The following is a 23,670-nucleotide window of genomic DNA, read 5'->3' on the forward strand; positions in this document are numbered from 1 at the left end:
AGGGGTATAAAAAATAGATGTTGGCCTTTATCCAACCGGATAAGCACAAAAAATTTCATCAAAATCGATCAAGCCGTTTAGGAGAAGTAGGTATGACAACGAAAACAGTGACACGATAATTGTATATATTAGATTATAAACCTGAAGGTTTTTTGTTTGTTTGCTTGAACGCGCTAATCTCAGGAACTACTGGTCCGATTTGAAAAATTCTCTCAGTGTTTGAAAGCCCATTTTTCTAGGAATGCTATAGGCAATATATTATCCCCGTAATTCTACGGAAAATGGAACTGCGCGGGTGAATCCGCGCGCCGTCAGCCAGTCATAGTATAAACGAAAATATGATTAATTTTGCTGTTCAACTTGACTTAAATGTGATTAGGTTTCAATGGAAAAACACTTGGAACTAGAAGCAATTGAGGAATCAATCTTTATATAACCGAGTGAATGAATGCTAGTGACATATAAATGCTTTGCATCAATTTTCCTACAAGTGATTCAAGAGCACAAAGTGCATAGGAAATCACAACGGACAATAGAAGGGGAGTCAAGGGTCCTATTACCCTGCCATTAGGCAATCGGCGACAAACGCAGTTGCTATAAAACACCCGTCAAGTTCACACCTGCACATCAAAACCGCACAATGTTGGTGAAAAGAGCTTTCATTGCAACAATTTTGTTACTAATTTGGTTGGTGGCTTGGTCAGAAGCACGGCGCAGTCGTACCAGATCGAGAACAAAATCTAAAGTAATTATCTATACTAGACGTATGTATTGATCTAACAAATTAATGGGAACAAAATTGTATTAATTCACAGGTACAAATTGGTCTACCTATCACCGGCAAATACAGGGACCCCGAATCTGATCAGTACTACAACAATAATGATGTAAGCAATTTATATTATTTATTAAGATATATGCGAATGCGAATATTTTGAAATTCAATGAATTGTTCGATTTCCACAACTGGAAAATATTTGTGTAATGAGCATGTATGTTTTCCAGTGTCCGAGTTTTTATACATTATACTAGACGCCACGTGGTTTCACCTGCGTAGTTCCCGTTCCCGTAGGAATACGGGGATAAAACAAGCCTATAGCACCAATTTCCCAACATTGAAAGAATTATTCAAATCGGTTCAGTAGTTTCGGGGCCTATTCAATGCAAACAAACAAACAAATATTTTGCTGTGTTATTGCAATGGAAAATTGACGTTAAAAATTGTTCTATCAGCATAAATAAAAATCTAAATAATATATTGTTGTGAATCCGAAAGCAGATAATTATAAATAATATGCATTTCCAAATAATCTTGATCAAAAATGACTCTTTCAAAAAGCCTGTTATATTTTCTGCATACTAATTGGCCCCATACAATACATAGCAATTAAAGATAAAAGTAAGATAGAAAAAAACTTTCTTAACCCTAAAATAAGGCCCCCAAAACCATATCACCCATCATTTCTACAGCTAAAAAATTTTAGTAGCAACATTTCCAGACATCTCAATAGAAACTTCAGATATTCAACAACATTAGTCGTATAATAAACCATATCGTACAATATCTTTACTTTATCCGTTATTTTGGACTTTGTGTGAATTATTAATGGCATTGTCACGTTCATTTCCGTAACTTTGAAAAAAGTTATGGAATAGTTCAGAGTCAGTAAAAAATATATTGTGAGTCGTAACGAAGTCTATATCTTTCAGAGGTAAGTTATTTTTTATTGTTTTTCATATTTTTTCAGTAGTTCCAGATTTGGTACGATGAGCTTGTACTTAACACGTACTCACAAAACCGTTCTTGTGAATAATTTAGATTTTTTGAAGATTATGTCACAGAGACGATTTTGTGATGAAGATATTGAAGACTTTTTGAATATTTCTTGTAATAGTGAAGATGAAAAATTATTTTTTGATACTAAAAGTGATGAAATTTTAAGTTTTGTGATATATCTTCATATCATGTTCAGTTACGAATTAAAATAATTGAAATAGGTAACATTTTCTGAATAATTCATTTGTTCTATTTCATTACCATATAGTAGGTACCTATAGTTATGGCTCAGTACCTTATATGGAACTCAATTAAAAATTCATTACATGGTCAAATATTGAATTACAATTTTTATAATTTTTATGATTTTATTTTGACGGCCTCCGTGGCGCAGTGGTATGCGCGGTGGATTTACAAACCGGAGGTCCTGGGTTCGATCCCCGGCTGGGCAGATTGAGATTTTCTTAATCGGTCCAGGTCTGGCTGGTGGGCTTCGGCCGTGGCTAGTTACCACCCTACCGGCAAAGACGTACCGCCAAGCGATTTAGCGTTCCGGTACGATGCCGTGTAGAAACCGAAAGGGGTGGAGATTTTCATCCTCCTCCTAACAAGTTAGCCCGCTTCCATCTTAGACTGCATCATCACTTACCATCAGGTGAGATTGTAGTCAAGGGCTAACTTGTAAAGAATAAAAAAAAAAAAAAATGTAACTACCATAATGATACTACGTCTTGTGTATATTTTTCAACCATGAAAAAAATTTAAACCTTCTAGTGTTAAGGGATTTTCTATACTTTAAAAATAAAACGCTGCTATAAGGCCTACTTAATTAGATGCGTATTTTTCTAAGCTATCTACCATTGTATTTTGACATGTCGCTTTTGCGCTTTGCACAGCAGTATACTAATATTATAAAGAGCTAAAGTTTGTGGTGTTATTAGGGGGTAATCTCAAAATTCTTTTACCAATAGAAAGCCACGTTATTTGTGAGCGTAATCCCCGTATTTTCACGGGAACAGGAACTACAGTGAAACGTACGTATTCTTCTAAACTTTTTTACCATATTAGTTTAATTTTAAATAAGTAATGCATTTTTTTTTACAAATTTTAGGGCGCGAAAATTTTATTGGCGTCGCACTTTGATCTTGAATACGTGTTGGGTCATAAAATTGCATTTCTATGCACCGCAAAAGGAACTCCGCGACCTCATATAACTTGGTTCAAAGATGGCACTGAAATATTTGCCCATCATTACTTGCATGTAAGTACTGACCTAGAGTTTTGATAGGCCAAGATTTAACCAAATTGCTAGAAAGCCCAAATTGATTTTTTTTTTAGGAAGGTTTGTAAAATATTATGTTTATCCATTTTTTAATTTCATAACTGAAGTTTTACTTAAGTACTAGCGGACCCGATCCAGCTTCGCTTTGATTTATGTGCACTTCTTCCCTATCCCTACCCTATTCCTACCCTACCATATCACTACCCTACCATATCACTACCCTACCATACTCGTACCCTCCATAAAAGTACCATATAAAATTTCATCCCCTCTTTTAAGGGGGGGCGGATTTAAAAAAAAAATGACGCACGGTTTTTTGTAATCACAAATAGTCTGCATACCAATTTTTAGCTTTGAAAATTGCGGAATGCTCCATACAAACATCCAGCCCCCCTTTTAGGGAAGTGGGAAGTTAGAAAGACACAAAAAATAGCCTATGTTACTCTCCATCCTTTCAACTATCTCCACTTAAAAAATCACGTCGATTCGTCGCAGCTTTTTGCCGTGAAAGACGGACAAATAAATAAAAGACAGACAGACACACTTTCACATTAATAATATTAATAGTATGGATACGAGTTTAAGAGTGTTGATAAATAATTTAGTTAGCTTCTTTTATTCCAGATTCACGAATGGCTTATTGGAGAAGACCGCGTGAAGTCCAAAATCGAAATCGATCCTGCTACCCAAATGGATGCAGGCGTCTACGAATGTACTGCAGACAACATGTATTCAATTGACCGACGTTCTTTCAAAACTGATTTCTCCATTGCTTTTGATTGAACTAAATATACATTCCTAATACAGAAACCATTTAGCATGACTATATATTATATAAAAAAATAATATTATACATATACTTTATTATTAAAAAAAATATTTTTTCCAAATTTGCTGTGCGATTTCATTTCAAATCATCTATTTAGTATGTTTACAGCAGAATCACTAGCAGGCCTATGATTGTAATCATGTTATGTCAAAAGTCTACGAACACACCCATATAATTTTCGGAAGTTCCCCTCAATTTCTCCAGGATTCCATAATCCGTACTTGACATGATGGCAATGGGACCAAATGGGGACTATACCGTTTCAAACAAAAAAAGAAATTTTGAAATCGGTCCAGGCGTCTTCGAGTAATCGGTGTACATACATAAAAAAAAAAAAAAATACCAACCGAATTGAGAACCTCCTCCTTTTTGAAGTCGGTTAATGACTAGCAATGGCGGCACAATTGAAAATATAGTTTTATTTTCCTTTTTGTACAAAAAAGGAAGCTTAATTTTAGATTGTGCGAATAGCTAGACTTTGGTAATAAGGAATATTACAGTTCGTTTCATGTAGGATGGTGCGGGTGACAGTCGTTTCACTCTTGAAAGTTTGCCGCGATTCACCATAATGGTACATAATATGAAAAGCATACAGGCGACTGTCACCGTACCCATGCTAAGTAAAACCCTCTAAATAAAGAAGATTTATACAGGGTGCCCGGGAGTATTTCCCATAACTTCAAGGTGTTGACCAGTCCAGTTATAGGAGCAGATCCATGTAACACACGCCTTTATCTATCCTTGCATTTTAAAATACGTCAAACTTGGCTACGTCATAATTATGAGGATGCGTATAAAAAACACACATTTTAAGATCTATTTACAAAAGAAATATTATTTACCCGAAAATATTAATTTAAGAACACATATTCCTTGAACATTTTAATTTCGGTAAAGAATATAAGCCCTGAAAAATACAGTCTTTACCATAAGGGCACACAGGGCCCGTGTCCAGGACCCTCATTCACAGGGGCCCCGAAGGTCTGACAATATTAATATCCTTCAAAATATTGACTTGATGGATATACCTAGTAGAAGATTTTGCTCAACAGAAATCCCAAAAGAAACCGTTATCCTAATCGTAACCAAAAAACCAGTAGCATTCTAAGATCATTAATGACATATTATTATATCATACATACTTGGTAAAAAAAGTAAGTATAATTCGCTTTTTTTACTGTCCAAAAGGGCCCCATATTCTCGTGTGACCAAGGGCCCAAATCTAGTTTAAGACGGCAGTGCCCCTGAGTTATGGGAAACACTCCCGAGCATCCTGTATAACTACCACATGTACTACCCGTGTGTTTATAGAATGGGATTAGAAATAGCAGTGTCATTCATTTCTTGCTAAAGCTTTATTTTCGTCTTCAACTCATCTGCATCGACTGTTAATTAATGGGTCACCATTTCTAATCCTAATGTTTATTTGCACAGGTAATACAAATTAATAGTTCGATATATTATGTCAAAGTAAGACTTCTGACACCTGTCACCCGCACTATCCTATAATAAAAACACTAATAAAATCTAATGATAATAATTAATAGCTCGTGCGCTATAGCAAGGTGCAAATTCATTTAACTATTGAAAGTTTGCCGCGATTCACGATAACAGTACGTATTATGAACGTCATACGGCAACTGTCACCCGCACCAAGCTCCAGCGCGCGAACCATAAGGTAATAACAGGATACTTACACAATATTCCTATAGACAATGTCTATATAGTCCGCAGAGCGAGCGTAATACCCAGCTGAGTTGATGGCCCCCCAAAAATTGGACCAAGACTGACCAGTACGGACCAACAAGGGCGCAACCACATCGTAACCAGTCGACAGTAAATAGCGAAGAGTCGTTGGTTGTAGTCGTGATAAGCTATCCACTGAAAATAGGTAGTCGCATTCGCTATTGGTGCATCGCCCCCTGAAACAGAATTTTGCTTATCTTAATATTACAAATGCAAAAGGTCATTCAAAAACCGCTTTACAAAGAAATTTGGTAGGGAGGCAGTTTATAAATAGTAGAGGTCCGCTAAGAACAGCATTTGCGACAGGGCCGGATAAAGGACGTCTAAATAATAAACCATATAACCAGAATATAGAACAGAGGGTGGGGGGATCGAACCACAACACCAGGGTTATGAGTCTTTTATTTTCGATTTATTGAGGTTTCAATTAAAACAAAAGAAAACGGAGATCATGGAAGACGAAATCATTTACAGTTACGAGTTTACATGTACTGTGGTAACTAGCTAATTAAATTATTATTTTCACTGCACACAATTTTATTCGATAACAATTTTGGCAGAGCTTCCGCCTTGTTAATACCTATCACACGCTGATGCGGTAAAATGAATAATTCTGCCAGACAACCTTCTATTTTATAATATTTATAAAGTAAGTAGGTATTTAATGTTGGTAACATCAATATGTATCTAAACGATGTATAACTACATTTTAATAATATTATTAAAATGAAATAACCATAACAATAGAGAGTTGTACCTAACTACCAATAAAACTTACCTATTATTTTTTCATCAATGTCCGGAATCCATCTTGAGAGAAGCACAAGATGGATTCCGGAAATTGATACGAAACAAATAATAAAACATTAATTTATCGAAACACAAAGTTAAGAAATAAAATGCAATGTAAAAACATGACGTGACGTCACAATAATTGTTATACTAAATAGCTAATTATGAATTTAACTATATTTATGTAAATAATTAATACTTAATCTCTACACTGTTCGGATTAATATCATGGTGAATAAATTAAATTTAACTATAACATCTAGTACCTACGGCGGCAACAAGAAGCTAATAAGTACGTATTTGGCGGGAAGGATTACCACCAAAAAATACCTGGATTTATTTATATAAATAATTAATAAATGATATCTACATTGTTCAGATTTATATCATGGTGAATTAATTAAATTTATACTACAGCCGTTCTTAATGAGTACTGTTTACCAACAAAGAAATTTAAAACGAGTGTACAACAGAGTCATTTCACACCTAATAATAATTGTAATTAATTTGTTCTTTAAATAATGAAAATAAATTTCATTAATAAGCTTAGAACAATTAGATATGGTTTATAAATTTAATATAACATTTTATAAACAAACCATACATAATTTAAAATAAATAAGTTATCAAATGACATGAGTTTTTTTACCTTCATTTCTAATTTATTTGTTGGTAAACAGTATTCCTCAATAAAGGTTGTAGTATAAATATAATATCCGGATCTAAAAATGATTAAAATAACAAGGTGGTTTAACAAGGTGGCTGGTGGCGCTAGTCTACTAGTACTTACTACGGCGGCAACAAGAAGCTAATAGGTATTTGGCGGGAAGGATTACCACCAAAAAGACCTGGATTATATTTACGTAAATAATCAATAATGAATATCTACACTGTTCAGATTAATATCATGGTGAATTAATTGAATTTAAGTATAACATCCGGAAGTCAAATAAATAAAGTAGTTTATTATGATGGTTGGTGGCGCTACTATAGGTAGGTACTATGGCGGCAACAAGATGCTTGTATTTGGCGGGAAAGATGTGTAACACAAATCACAATACCTACTTACACATCGATTCTCTACAACTGCTAAGGCTTTGAAAATTAAAAATTATTATGTGCGGCATAGGTATTTGAACTTTTACAATTTCATTTTCAAAGTATTGAATTGAAGTTAGGTAAATCACGAAACTCGAAAACCGCTTAATAATAGGTACAAAGCTGAAAATTGGCAAGAACTAAGAACGGATTCTGCGATAGAGCCGGATTAGAGAGATCCAAGGGCGGACGAAGTCGCGGAAGTCCACTAGTTTGAATATATTAGAAATAATATTGTGACGCATACCTTCTGGACCCAACAATGGGTCGCCGATTCGCCAACGATGCTCATAGCTTGATACGCGTTGCACTTTCGGGTACTCTTGAATAGTGAGCCATGAACGTTGCATTTTTAAATGAAGCATTTTACATAAATAAGTAATACGAAAAACACTACAGACTACAGTACATTCCCGAAAAAGCGAGGGAACTGAGCAAAACCGCGTCTACGCATTTCCTCTTCCGATGCTTTTTTCGCAATGGCCGAATGGCGTCGGCGCCAGCCAGGCGGCCGCCGTCCCTCGTCCCCCACCACCCTCCGTGGCGCGGTAGTTAGGGTTGTTAATAAAATATCAATATATCGAAATATCGATATTTATCTATACTAATAGGTATTATACAGCTGAAGAGTTTGTTTGTTTACACGCGCTAATCGCGCTAAAAGTCCGATTTGAAAATTATTTCAGTGTTAGATAGCCCATTTATCGAGGAAGGCTATATGTAGGCTATATATTATCCCCGCATACCTACGAGAACGGGAACCAAGCGGCGTCTGCTAGTTACTAATATTTTTTGTACGATAGTTCGATATTGTATTAATGTAGATTTTTTTTAACAACTTTTTATTTCTGATATTTTCTCGCAAATTATTTAAACTACCGCAATCGTAAACATAACCTAGGTACTGTACTTTATTTGCACAATATTATTATGATTCTCCTCTTTTAGATTAATGATTTTCATATTATCCTTAAACGAAATATAAAGTTATATTATATGTATAAAATACCCAGTGGGGTGATGCCCAGATACCACGTCGTTATGTACCTAAAATTAAAATCTACTTACATCTTAGACCATTAATAACTTACGTAAAAATAGCGAATATTAAAGTTTCATTAAAATATCGATAGATATTGTTTAGATAATGTCAAAGTCCGACATTGAATACATATTTAAAAATATCGATAATCCGTTATTTTTAAAAATACTAAAAGCCCTAATTTTAAAATGTAGTCGGCAGTCGCTAATTTCCTAGAAATTTTGAACTGGGCGGAGCTTAGATAAGAAATATTCTTGTACCGCGTCTGCTTGACTATTAACTTTGATACAAAAAATTATTTATATTATGTTGTGTTTTGTTTAGATCTTTTGTTGACTAGCATACCTAGGTAGACATTCGTATGTTGATGAGAATAGGTACAATAAGTACCTAAAAAGAAACTCGTTGAAAAAAAATGTTAGAAGTAAACGCATACGTACCTATTATTTACCTACTAGCAAAAAAGTAAAATTATGTACCTACTAGCAGACGCTCGCGACTTCGAACTGGAATTCAGTTTTATACAAACACCGACATTGAAAATTACTAATGTGACGCTTCATGTTGTACTGACTAGAGAAAGTATTCGTTTTACGGGTTCTGAACGTACGTAGTACAAAAACGGAACCCTTATGTGCGTGAGGCGGATTGCCTCGCGCACATAAGGGTTCCGTTCATTTTAAGGTAGGTCTGTTTACTCCTAATTTACTGGACTAATCCAATTGAAATTTGGATGTGGGTTAATTTGTTAAATATAATACTACTATACTATTATCATAATTTATGGTTTAGATAAATATTTTACGTAACGTACGTAAAATAATTCCAGAAGAAACGAAAAAAAATATACGTATAATAACAATTTCAGGTCAGTTTTCAAAAACATGATAGATTAACAACGTTCAGAACCCTCGTCACGCGAGTTCAACTCGCACTTGTCCGCATCACTGCCTTGTTCCGTACGCTCTATCTGCCTATTATTCTTTAATCTGTGCTTAATATATAAACAAAAATTGTATTAACTCACTTTGCAATATTCCTGGCTTCACCTTCTGAGATGAAATCTGTTGGTTTAATACTCTTGGCGCTGAGATAATCCCTGGAATATGCACTGAAGAACTTGGCAACTTGGGTCTCATGATATTCCACATTGTTATGTAAATACAGATGTAACTTCTTTTTAGGATAGTCTATGTCCAAGAGTTGCTGCAAGAATTCCTCCATAAAGGGAGTTGTCTGTTCTATGAATACCGCTAGCATAACAGTCGGCAATTCATCATCCTGGAATCAAATAAGAATTGAAAGTCCAAATTCAAAATTCATTTACTCCTTGGCTTGGTTTACAAGCATTTTTTAACCAACTTCAAAAAAAGAAAGAGGATCTCATAACTTCGTAATTTCTTAACAAATTTTGAAGATTATTGTTTTGTTTTATTTATACTTCCATAACGGTACCATTTAATTTTCATGAAAAACGGTTCAGTAATTTTGTGTAAAAATAAAAATAACTAAATTTCCCGTAGTGTGGCGCTGATCTGATCAGAAGGTAGCCGCACACGATGTTATTTTTCGCTTATTAGTTTATTTGAATTTTGAAGTCCGTTGAATTTTTTTCTTAAAAATATTTTATTTATTCAATATATCATACACAAGCTTATACTTGTAAATTGAATTGCACTATACGACTATGTAAAATGGTGGTACACAAAAAAAACATGGCTTGTTTTGGGCTTTTTTCGGACCAAGGCGCGTTTGGAATCCTTTAATTTTAAGGTTTCAACTTCAATTATCACTATGACATAACTTGACGTTTAATTTTAAGTACTAGTTCCGCCTTACATTTTAAATTGAACAACTTTTTGATGGTATTTTAATAAAAACATCATCATTATCTTCACCATCATCATCATCATGATCATCATCACTTAAAGCCAATAGGAGTTCTGCTGAACATTGACCTCTCGTATAGACTTCCAAACATCACAAATTCGAACTGTCAGTATTTAGTCCCTGCAACCCCCTTGATAACATCGGTCCACAAGTGGGGGGTGGACCATCCCTGCACTTTCCGGTGCGGGGTCGCCATTCCAGCACCTTGGGACCCCAATAATATCTATACTTATAATAAAACTGTAACAGGTCAAATTCGTACATTGAAGATACTTTGATTTTTTTTTGTTTATATAATCGATATTGAAACTAAAAATTTTTTTTTTTGTCTGTCTGTCTGTCGGTATTTTGTGATCACCCGGGCATAGCGCTGAAACTACTGAATGAATTCACAGTTTGAGATCATTTGAGACAAGGTTATTGCGATAACAAAATAAGAAATAGCGGTTGAAAGTTTGTAAGGAAAGTCCTTGATTTTTAAAATTACAGTTTTAAAAATTTTTTCATAAATTATAAAAAAAAAATACGAAATATAATGATTCAAGTTTTTTTTTAATTCAACCCCTAAAGTGATGTAATAGAGGTTTTTTTTTTTAATCTTGAATTTTTTAAGGACTTTTATTTGTAAGTTTACATAGATTTTACATTGATTGGGCGTCTGCTAGTACAATATATAATAATATATAGATACTTACGTTCAATTCGATCTTTTTTTCCTGGCACAGCACGCAACCGTCTTTAACCGACCAAGCATTGTTCAAATAGTTTGAAAAATGGTTCAAAGTAATTTTTGATGGTCCATTGCCATGGACGATTAAAGGGCGTTCATTGGTCACAACATTTAGCAAATATGGACTTTCCGTTGTAGAATTTGTTATAAGTTGCACATCAGCTGTAAAGAGATAAACCAATACTTAAGGTACATAAATAATATACATGTGCTGATTTATAGCTTGGAAACTTCGTTCGTAACACTCCCGATGTTGCGCGCGGGCCGGGGGGCGTGTAGCGATGAATAAAAAACCCACGTCTGATGCACGTCACTTCCCCGCATGCACGATTTCACACACGCGCAGTTTTTCCCCCTGTCGCCCGCATATCATGGGAGTGTTATTAACGAACATACCAGACTATAGATTTGATTATAACCTAAAATAAAATAATTAAATGAATTAATGATTGTAAGAAAGTTTTTTTTTTTATAATCACTCACACCTACAGAGAATATTTCAATCAAACAAAGTTTGTTCGTAGTATTCTTTGTATTGAAAGCATCGATCTCCTAATAAAAAATGGATGCACAATCAGCGACCAAAAAACGTCATCAATCAACGAGTGCCAAACACAACTTCTTGGCACTCAATTTAAGTAATCGCATTCGCAAATTTAATCTTAAACTCAAGCCTTAAGTCTGAATTTGCTCTGAATTTGTGATTTCATTGAATATTGGACCATATTTAAAGGACCTAAGGTATAATTTTCCTTATCAATAATTTTAAAATCTGTCAAAGCAAAATTGGCCAGTTTTTAAGAGAAATTTTCTACATGATTGTACATCCTTTTATTATAAGAGATCAATGATTGAAAGTCATACAGATGCGTCTATGTGGACGCCTGCCTTCAATAATGATATAAGTGTATTATCATCAATCAATCATGTTATTGTCAATCATCATATTGTCATCATCATCATCATTAACAGCCCACATTCGGCTCACTGTTGATCACGAGCCTCCTCTCAGAACAAAAGGAGTTAGGGCCTTATTAGTGTATCATCATTATCAACCCATATTCGGCTCACTGCTGTGCTCGAGTCTCTTCTCAGTCCACCACGCTGGCCCAATGCAGATTGGCAGACTTCACACACGCAGAGAATCAAGAAAATTCTCTGGTATGCAGGTTTCCTCGATGTTTTCCTTCACCGTTTGAGACACGTTTCTTAAAATGCACACAACTGAAAAGTTGGAGGTTTTTGCCCCGGGCTGGATTCGAACCCACACCCTCCGAAATCGGAGGCAGGGGTCATATACACGGCTCAATATATTAGTGTATACAGGGAGCTAAATGTTACTTACACAAGGCACCGTTGAGATTTTGAAATATCTGCGACTTGTGGTCGAGAGCGAGCCGGTAGGTAAGTCTCAGGTCCTCGTTCAAAAATGCTTCAGTGTAAAACAGCTGGTCATCGTCCCGGTTGCGTATCTCTTTGTAGTTCAACACTTTCTTTAGTTCAGTCAAATAACCTACAAAGAAAATACCAATAAATTAAATGACAACTTACTCGTACCCCAGGTATACACGACAATGACTTTGTGAAGACTGACAGAGCAACTGTTGAGTTTCTTGCCGGTATCTTCTCAGCAGAACCTGCCTTCCGAACCGGTGGTAGAATCTTTACAAATAGTCAACTGACGTGTCAAAAGTGCTTGTAAACTGAGCCTACTTGAAATAAATGAATTTTGAATTTTGAATTTTTGAAGAGTTACAACACGATACTGTAGAATAAGAAAGATAGAGGCGAATTCAAAACTTGCACTTGCGAGTTATACAAATCATCGTTACAGAATAGTAAATAATACTTTGCACGTGTAATAATATTTTTAACGTGTAAACTGTCTCTTAACTAATGATCTTGACAATACAACAATGGGGATGATGACTAGGTTTGAATATATTGATTTTTATGATACATTCGGGTAAATAGGGTCAATGTTAACTAATTTATACATAAAAAGTCTGGATATTTGCAAAATAAATGAGATTATAAAATTTCAAAATCTATTAAAAATATTTTATCGTAATTAGATGAAAATTCATGCAGTTTTAGCTTCCTACATTAATTGTGACATTTTTTAATATATATGAACTATAAGCATAAACGCACAAATAACAAAGATATTAGTAATTTTGTTTGAACGCGCATACAAATCTAACGAAAGTAATGATCGCAGATACCCTGTTCCTTTTACAAAATTGCTTTACTATTAGTATACTCTTAATTTATATACAATTTAAAAAACTGTCATCATCCCTATTCTCGACATTGAAAATATCATGAAATCTTGGTAATATTTTTGTCGTATTGGAATATGTCCACGAAATAGAAGAACATATTTAAATTTATAAAATAATTAACTAAGTTGTAAGCGTTGGCAACTTAGTTGTTCGATAGTCGGCCAACCAAAAATTGCCAGTGAGGGGCCATCCTTAAACATTTCTTATTATAATACCTATAATTCCTCCAGAGTTCAGATATGGATTCATAACAGTAGTGTTCGGATACTTCTTGGCCAGACTCGCATCAGGCCAGCAGAAAGGTTCCGCTGCGAACAGTACTCGTGCGTCCATACTTTTGAATTTGTCCACAATTACGTTCAGTCCCGCCAAGTACATTACGTCATAGCTGAAAAATAGCAGTCAGTTATGAGTTGATGCAATCTCAAACCAGCAACATTACAGTTTATTAAACACAGAACAAAAACAAACGCTTACAAGTTTACAACTAATTGCGTCATTGTTCCACTGGTAAGCCATTTGGTTTTGTATCATGACAAATATCGCTTTTCGTTTTTGTTTTATTCTCTCTAAGTTAACCCTTGACTACAATCTGATGGTAAATGAAGATGCAATCTAAGATGGAAGCGGGCTAACTAGTTAAGAGTAGGATGAAATCCACGCTCCTTTCGGTTTCTACACGCGAAACGATAAATCGCTTGTCGTTAGGGTAACTAGCCACGGCCGAAGTCTCCCACAAGCCAAAACATTACCTTTCTGGCAGTCGGGTAAAAAGGTCTATTATTTGAGCTATGACATGCTACCCTACGCCCGCAGCTCCGTTCGCACGAAATTCCACTTTTAAAAATCCCTCGGGAATAATGAATTTTTCCAGGTTAATAAGTAGTTTTCTCCACCAAGATCCAATTTATCTCTTTACCAATATTCATCATAATAATTCATCATTTAGTGGTTTAAGTTACGTGCCTACAAAACCGCAAAAAGTGATCCGAATTCAGTAACTCCACTGAGCGCACTATTTCTCAATTTTGTGTTTACTTACATTATATATTTGTGTATAATATAATTTTTACACTTCCTGAACACACAACTCGACATTGTAGGCAATATTTAGGTTGTTTGTTTAAACAACTTTCGTTGTTTACTATGCGACTAAATGAAATGTATTAGCCACTCTTAGTTTCGACACGCTAGTGACTTCATCAACATTATGTCAGCCGATGGACGTCCACTGCAGGACATAGGCCTTTTGTATGGACTCTCAAACATCAGGATCCTGAGCCGCCTGCATCCAGCGAATCCCTGCGACTCGCTTGATGTCGTCAGTCCACCTGGTGAAGGGTCGACCAACACTGCGCTTTCTGGTGCGCGCCGGCCATTCCAGTACCTTGGGACTCCAACGTTCATCGGCTTTTCGAACTATGTGCCCCACCCATAGCCACTTCAGCTTCCCGACAAGTTGAACTATGTCGTTGATTTTGACTCTTCTGCGTATCTCCTCATATAGTGACTTATATAAATTATTGTATAAAATCTTTGCGGAAAAGACTGTGTTACAATTGGCTACGATAATAGATTAGCGAACGGGGATCGAACCACCACCTCTCGGTGACGAGTCCGGCCTCTTTACCACTGTGCTATTGAGGCATCATTATCAGCCTACTTTAACTGCCCTGCTACAAGACATCATCCTCATGCCTCCTTTCTTACAGGATAGGGTAATGGAGCACCAAGCTTCAAAAGCACTATTGGCCTGACCCTTCTTATTCTGAGAGAAGACTCGAGCTCAACAGTGAGCCGAATATGAGTTGATAATGGTATTAATGTACGGCTTTGGTATAGTGTATGGATGATTAAAAAGAAATGACGGCATATTTTCAGCGTTATTTACGTATTCAGCGGTATTCAAAATAACCAGTGAAATGAACCAATCACTGGTTATTTTTTTGTAGTCTAGTGGGTTTTACCTACACAGAATACCTTTACTCGTTCTACGATTAGTTGAAATACACGCAGCGATGATCTAATTTCATAGTGTATTATTATAATTCTAGTGATGTAAGCGGAACATTGTTGGTCGCCATGATTTTTTACGACGTCTTCATCAATCTTTACTATCGTAGGTATTTCAGAAAAATCACTGGTGAAAACCGTATAAAAATCCGTTTTTGAATTTATTACGATTGATGAAACGCTAAGCAGTGGGAGTTAATTTTTAGAGTTCCGTAGCATTGACCTCTTAGAATAGAAGGACGCACAATCATGTCGAAAATTTCACTTAAAAACTGGCCAATTTTTCTTTGACTGTTTTAGAATTATTGGTAAAGAAAATTATACCTAAAGGCCTTTAAATATAGTCCAATATTTAACAAAATTAAATTAAGTATAGAGTTTAAGTTTGAATTCGCAAATGCGACTACTTGAATTGAGTGCCAAGAAGTTGTGTTTGGCACTCATTGAGTGGGGACGTTTTTTGGTCGCTGATTGTGCATCCACTTTTTAATAGGAGATCGGTGTTCCGTAGTCAACGAGAAACCCTTGCAGTTTCGCCAAGTCCGTATGTCCGTCACTCCGCAGACTATTTGAACTAGAAAGATCCTTTTTCCCATACATGTGTATTTTTTACAACACGTTTTTGGACTACACGCTGTTGGCCGTTTTTTAAATATGTATTCATAGCTTTGTGACCCCTGTGAAACTCTCAGGTCGTCGTAAAAACGCCGACATGACATTGTGAACCTCAAGAGCCAACAAAATTATAAAATTGGGTGCCCGGGATCGGGAAAAGTGCGTCAGTCCATGCTGGAAAGAGGTTCCCACCTAAAAGAGTTACGTCTTACGCTCCTTAGCACTTTACTTTGTGGTTCGTGAAGAATATCTAAGTTGGTACAGGTTGTTTGCAAAATTTGGTCGCTAACTATAGGCCTTATTAGAAGGCTCAAAGTCACTCAGCGGGCGATGGAGTTTTACTGCGTGAACGAATCAAAAATGAGAAGATCCGCAGAACTAAAGTCACTGATATGGCTCAGCGAGTCTCGAAGCTGAAGTGGTAATGGGCAGGCCAATTAGTTCGAAGAGCCGATGAACGTTGGAGTCCCAAGGTGTTAGAATGGCGACCCCGCACCGGGAAGCGCAGTGTTGGACCGAGGACATCAAGCGGGTTGCAGGGAAAGAGGCATATCTCCAGCAGTGGACGTCCATCGGCTGATAGTGATGATGATGATAGTTTTTCGTGGACTACAATTAGTCTATTTCTAAATAAAATTAACAAAATCAAACTCAAATTATTCTTTATCTGACTGGGCATTGTTATAACACGAGTAAGTATGTACCTACGGAAATACGATTCATAAATAAATTCGACTCAGTTTACAGTGTCTAGATTTATTGACCCTAATTGAAAGTCATTGCACCATAATAGTTTTGTATGAATAGTTTTGCATTCCTGTTTTGTACTGTAATGTAATCATGTTCATTAGAATAACTAATGACATCGCATATGACATCCTTGCTCATGAGATAACTACCATGTGGATTATTGAATTAACTTTAAGCCCTCATTCGCACGAGAGCTTTTTTAACGGACGATAAAAAAGCGTTCAAATACAACAAATCCATTCCAAAGTACCTATATGTTCACACGACAGCGTTTTCAAAACACAACGCTTTTTTATCAAGCATTTTCAATTTTGGGCGTTGGAAATAAACCTTCTTTCAACTTTTTGGTATACGCTACGCCCGCCGACACTGGGTTTTAACGCATCGCTGTATTAGCTCGTGCGAATGAGGTCTGACTGTCTAAATTTTTAATAGTTTTTTTTTTTATATTTAACTATCTATACCTACTAATATTAAAAAGAGAAATCCTTCGATTGTTTGTTTATTTGTTAGCTTTGAATAGCCAAATTATTTCACCAACGAAAAGTAGCATTATCAGCGAGTACCATAGGCAATATTTTATCCCGGTATACCCACGGAAATGGGAACTACTCAGGTGAAACCGCGGAGCGTCAGCTAGTTTTGGCGGAATGGTCGAAGATCCGGCATTAGAAATACGAGAATACAGGTTGCTCGGGAGTATTGCCCATAACTTCAAGGTATTAACGAGACCACTTATAGGATACGAACTGCATAACTAATATTTTAGTAACTACAAAAACAAAAATAAATATGTTTTCATACAAAGTAATTCAAATAATGCCGACTATCCATGTAACACACGCCTTTAGGTAACAAAGCGACGTTACATTTTAAAATATACATAAGTTATTATTATAAGTACGCGTATAAGGAACACATTTTAAGATCTATTTACAAAAGAAATATTATTTACTCCGAAAATATTAATTTTAGAACACCCTGTATATTCCTTATGCCGGATCTCGTACTAGAAAGATTTGATTGATTCTTGGAATTGAATAAGGCTCTTTAACAACTGAGCCACTTTGAAAAAATATTTCACCAATGCAAAGCTACATTATCAGGAAGTAACATAGGCTACATTGTATCCATGTACTCCCATAGGCATAGGAAACACGGGTGAAACCGCAGGGTTCTGTTATTGTTCAGATAAAGATTGAAAAGTATTATTATTTACATTTCAATGAAGATAAATGTATTTTTTTAGTTCAATTACTGTATGTGCTGACCTCTGAAGTACTTGGAATTAGAGATAACAATAGGTACATGATAATAAAACATGAACACTGAAACTAATGAGCTTCTGCTTGAAATTGTATGTTCTAAAGATACAGACTTTTTTATAATTTACATGATCATAGGAGTATTCATCTATAATGCTTATTAGCAAATCATAAGTTTATAATCATAAGTCATCATTATCAACCCATATTGGCCTCACTGTTGAGCTCGAGTCTCTCTCAGAATGAGAAGGGGGTTAGGCCAATAGTCCACCACACTGGCCCAATGCGGATTGGCAGACTTCACACACATAGAGAATTAAGAAAATTCTCTGGTATGCAGGTTTCCTCACAATATTTATCCTAATAAATATTAACAAATATCAGAAGAAGATAAATTTTATATATAGAAATCTTGTATTACGGATATTTTATAAATGTGATTTTAAATAAAATTGCATGATTTTATTATTATCAAATTCAGTTTATGAATGTGATAATAAATAAATTAAATAAACCTATAGTTTCTAGCATACCTGTCAGTGAATATGATGATTTGATCTCTGTCAGGTAATTTCTGCAAGGAGAAAAGTTTCTGCTTCAGCAGCCTGACTTTCTGACCGCCACCTGGGTGGTTCATATCACCTCCAGACCACTTCTGTCCCATGCCCAGTACTTCAACATCGATGCCATGCAATTTAGCTGAGCGCAGGAACCTTTGCAAGCCATGGGTCTCTTCTGTAGCCACTGTGAAGATCTTCACAGCTGGATCTGCAAATAAAAGTGATTGTTTTACACCATCATTATCATCTCTTGCATGGATGTCCAAACAAAACAGTCTCAAGCTGCCAAGTCTGCAAGCTGGGGGGTCGACCAACAATGCGCTTTCCAGTGTGGGCCGCCATTCCAAGACCTTGGGACCAGTCCATCAGCTCTTCTAACTATGTGCCCTGCCTATTGCCACTTCAGCTTTGCAACTCACTGAGCTATGTCACTGACTCTGTGGATCACCTTATTTCTGATTCAATCACGCAGAGAAAATCCAAGCATAGCTCGCTTCATTGCTCGCAGAGTTACTGAACTTTTTTATGAGGGCCACAGTTAACAACCAGATTTCGGTTATTTTTATGTCCAATGGATATGACCCCTGCCTCCAATTCTGGAGGGTGTAGGTTCGAATCCGGTCCAGGGCATGCACCTCCAACTCTCTATGTGTATGATGTCTGCCGTATGCATTGGGCCAGCATGGTGGATCATTCTGCGAGGAGACTCAAGCTCAGTAGTGAGGTGAATATAGGTTATTTTTACAATCATTACAAATCTCTGAAGCTCATGAATATATACTTCATCATCACAACCTCAAAACATTCCAGTTACTAGAGAATATAATGAGAAAACTTAAACCATATAAGTTTTAAGTGGTATTAAAGATTATTCAATTGTTAATTCCACTAGTATACACTTGTACTGCAATGTTTCACAACATTTTTAATTCATCTTCAATTTGTGCCCTATGGGACCAAGCAAAGATTGTTGAATTTCATACAATGTCCACAAATATATGATTAGTTTGTTTGTTAAGCTTGTTGGTAGCAGAAAAAAATCAATACAAAATAAATAATACAGCTATAAATATTATATTTAGTATATTAAATACACCAGCTAATTTTTGAGCTAGAAGAGTAAAAAAAAAAATGGTTTTTTCTTCAAGTAGGTAACATACTTTTATCTAGCCAATTATTACCAGCCAGGTATACCCATACCTGGTTTCCTGGGGCCAATGATGTATTGGTCGGTGGGCATTCATCTTTAGCACAGAGAACCCAATATTTCAATAAGAATAGTCCACATGGGTGACACCACAGAACACAGCTAATAATGAGTATATTAAAATAAGCCTTTAAAAGTTTGAGATGGGGGATGATGATAGCATTTTCTCGTGAGAAATACTCAAAAGAAGTCTGTTGTTGAGAACTAAGTGGTGTTTTTAAGTTTACATTAACACTATCTTAAACAGCAATACAAAGAACAGACGAATGCGAGTGTAGTAAATACTAAAACTCATTATAACCATGTGGTTAGATTGAAAAGTTAAACAGCCTAATATACTTATTTTGATTAAGTATGATTCTTACATTGACTTTTTATTGTGACTTATGGATATACTTTGAAATGCAAGCTAAGGTATATTTTTAATATTCTAGATTATTCTCCGTAACTTACAAATTAACTAAATAAAATTAGTATAAATAAAAAACTTACTGCTGGAATTTGCCTCAGTGTTTATTGCAAATAATAAAAATAGACCTATGAAATAAAGAAAGGCACTCATGTTTTTGTATTTATCACCATCCAGGTTCAATGGTCGACGAGAGAATCACTTTATATACTCATAAAAATTGTGTTGACTGAAACAGCACCGGCATCGGATACAACGTTATATACCGTGCAGCTTCCGAAACTATGGCGATAAGCTTTCAATTCTAGGGCACCAATCAGATAAGTTATAATTGTTTCCTACGCGGCCGCACCGCAACACTACCGTCTACAACAAGTAACAACCACCGACACAAACTAAGATAAAATGATAAAATATACCTAAATCATAATCATTATAGTTTAACACAACCACAGATGAGTACACTAATATAAAGCAGTGTTACCAACTCTCCAAAATATTTATCCCTAAGTTTGTGTCAAAAACCCCTAAAATCGCCTTAATTATTGAGTTGTCCCCCTAAAAAATATAAATTCATAATAATTTAGAAATAACCTGTAATATGTTTCAAAAGTCTAATCTAATTTAATACAGACAAAATATTATTTCTTAATCTGAAGATTCAGATTTTTTGAAATCATACATGTTGACAATGAATATATTTAACAATTTTTTTTTATTCGATGAAAATTGCCGCCAGTTGCCTCAGAGTGGTTGGAGAATAACGTATTAGGTATATATCGTTATAAGTCGCTAGGTCAAGAAAGAAATATTAAAATTATCATTAATTTAAAAAAATCCCTGAAAATACCCCTAAAAATTTCAGGCCCCTAAAAAATCCCATTTCACTTATTTGCCCCCTAAATCTGGGGGGAAAACCCCTAAGTTGGGAACCCTGATATAAAGTCTATTTTTTTAAAGGAGAGACTGAAATGACAATTAGAAACGTCAAACTTAAAAATAATGTGACCAGCATATAAAGAATAAGGTTGTCCTAACGATTCTTATTCGATTGAAATCGATGAAAATAATACAATGATACATAAGAAATAAAATAAATGTACACAATGTGTAATTATGATATCAATAACCAAAGTAACCAACATAGCTTAACGTGTCGCAAAGCTGAAGTGGCAAAGGGTGGGGCTCACAGTTCGAAAAGTCGATGGTTGTTACGGTCCCAAGGTGCTGGATAGGCAACCCTGATCTAGAAAATGCAGTGTTGGTCGACCCACCACTAGGTGGACTGACGACATCAAGCGAGTCGCAGGTATTAGCTATTATATGCAGGCGGCTCAGGATCGTAATTGTCCCTACATAAGGTCTATGTCCTGCAGTGGACGTCCATCGGCTGATATGACGATGATGATAAACATGCCTATAATAATTCTTATACGTTTTTTACAGCTTATAAATTACTTTAAAATATTCAATAATTAATAGTTTGCAAAAAATACTTTTCATCGTAATCGAATTATAAATACAATTTATTGAATACATTGATAAAATCGTGAATTAGTTAAATATTTTCATCAATAATAATAAATTTTTTGGTCCTTAACTGACAAATCGATATTAAGCAATTATTTAATTCATGAATATCGATTTTGTGACGTCCCTATTTACTGCATATAAAAATCAGGCAACACATGAAACGTCATTTTTGTCTCTGTAGTGAAAAAACACACTATAGTATAGGCGACGATATTTTAAACTATAGACATGTTACGACGCATCTACAAAATCACCGCAATGAGTGATCCTACCGAACCGAATCCGTATTCATTTCAGCTACTCCGCTACTCCACTGAGCGGGCAGCGGCTGAGCGCAAGCATGCACAATTTTGTGTTTACCTACATTATATTTATTTACTTATACATAGTTATGTATACCTAAGTATGTAAGTTTTTAGGGTTCCGTAGTCCACAAGGAACTGGTGATGAATTTTTTACACGTTCATTTGGTAGTGTGGTGTATCGTTATCGTTGGTTAAGTAGGTCTTTGATAAATATGAGGGGTCTTCTGACAATATTTTTCGATTTATGTATCCGTAATCCGTTTGTAAAATATTAAGATCTAAGAGCTAAATTTTTTAGAGCCAAGTGTCCCCACCTTCTGCCGACTAAACGAGTGTCTATGGATAGGTACGTGTGAAAAAATTCATGAGAGTAGGATTTAAAAAATTTTAATAAAAAAAATTCAACCGACTTCCAACTCAAAAATAAACTTAAACTAAAAAGCAAAAAATAACATTTTACCTATATATAAGACTAGCGGACGCCCGCGACTTCGTTCGCGTAAATTTCGATGTCAACTTTACTACTACCCCTACCCTACCCTACCCCTACCCTACCACTACCCCAACCCTACCCTACCCAACCCCTACATCTACCCTACCCCTACCCTACCTCTACCCCCACCCCACCCCTACCCTACCCCTATCCCCACCCTACCCCTACCCTACCCCGACCTTACCTACACCCTACCCCCATCCTACCCCCACCCTCCCCGTACCCTATACTTTTCCTACCCTATCCCACCCGTACCCCTATCTCACGCCTATCATACCCCTACCCTACCACTTCCCTATCCTACCCGTACCTCTACCCTACCACTACCCTACCTCTATCCCTACCCTACCACTACCCTAAACCCGGCCCTAAACCTACCCTACCCCTACACTACCCCTACGCTTCCCTACCCGTACCCTACCCTGTAACTTCTCTATCTTACTCCTACCCTTAGCAAAATCGGTCCAGTCCTTCGAGAGTGGTGGTATAACCAAGAGAAATAGAAATTTCTATGCTAATAATATAAAGAGGTAAAGTTCGTGTGGTTGTAGGATCTCTGGATCTACTGGACCGATTTGGAAAATTGTTTTACCAATAGAAAGCTACGTTATTTGCGAGTGTTATAGGTTATGTTTGATCCCCATATTCACACGGGAACGGGAACTACGTAAATTAAAGCGCCGGGCGTCATATAGCGGAATTTCTGCGTCTTTTAGAAATTTTGTATTATCTCCGAAACTATTTAAGTAATTAACATACTGTAAAGGGCAAATCTTATCTCCATAATATCCTTGTGATTATTAAATAATTTATTTTAATAAGGATTTAAGTTTAGTTGTATAAATAATGACGTAAACCTAAGTATATAAAATTAATATTTTTTAAAACACAAAAGGTACTATATCTGCTAATATATAGAAGATAGATATATGGTGTCGCGGACTTTTTTGTAGAACTTTTAAAGATACATAAAGTCTCTATACATTAATTTCAATTTTACACAATAGTTAAGGCAGCGCATGCGAATAAGTCTGTTTAAGAGGATTTTC

The 23,670-nt window shown here is 35.8% G+C and overlaps 2 protein-coding genes across 4 annotated transcripts in view; one reads left to right on the plus strand and one right to left on the minus strand.

Annotated features, from left to right (window-relative positions):
• The window catches only part of LOC112053412 (procollagen-lysine,2-oxoglutarate 5-dioxygenase), a 30,059-nt gene extending 9,318 nt beyond the window's left edge, over positions 1-20,741 (minus strand). The window contains exons 1-7 of one of the 2 annotated variants that reach the window (XM_024092817.2): positions 20,374-20,733; positions 18,648-18,882; positions 13,687-13,859; positions 12,532-12,699; positions 11,152-11,348; positions 9,594-9,847; positions 5,586-5,810 (exon numbers count right to left, since the gene is read on the minus strand). In XM_024092817.2, coding sequence (XP_023948585.1) covers positions 5,586-5,810; positions 9,594-9,847; positions 11,152-11,348; positions 12,532-12,699; positions 13,687-13,859; positions 18,648-18,882; positions 20,374-20,443 — 1,322 coding nt within the window. In that variant the 5' untranslated portion in view covers positions 20,444-20,733. Of the gene's footprint in view, positions 1-5,585; positions 5,811-9,593; positions 9,848-11,151; positions 11,349-12,531; positions 12,700-13,686; positions 13,860-18,647; positions 18,883-20,373 lie in introns of both variants that reach the window. The other variant, XM_024092818.2, reaches the window with a different exon arrangement.
• On the plus strand, positions 565-3,949 carry LOC112053413 (immunoglobulin domain-containing protein oig-4-like). Of its 2 annotated transcripts, none has more exons than XM_052890916.1 (4): positions 565-745; positions 816-887; positions 2,889-3,038; positions 3,669-3,949. In XM_052890916.1, the coding sequence occupies exons 1-4, from the start codon at positions 641-643 to the stop codon at positions 3,840-3,842; spliced, it is 501 nt and encodes a 166-aa protein (XP_052746876.1). In that variant the 5' UTR covers positions 565-640; the 3' UTR covers positions 3,843-3,949. The 2 variants fall into 2 exon arrangements, with proteins under 2 accessions (XP_052746876.1, XP_023948587.1); XM_024092819.2 differs by having other exon boundaries at positions 568-745; positions 3,684-3,949.
• Positions 20,742-23,670: the final 2,929 nt, after the last annotated feature.

The sequence above is a fragment of the Bicyclus anynana genome, chromosome Z (genome assembly GCF_947172395.1).
Source record: "Bicyclus anynana chromosome Z, ilBicAnyn1.1, whole genome shotgun sequence".
NCBI classification, from domain to species: domain Eukaryota; kingdom Metazoa; phylum Arthropoda; class Insecta; order Lepidoptera; family Nymphalidae; genus Bicyclus; species Bicyclus anynana.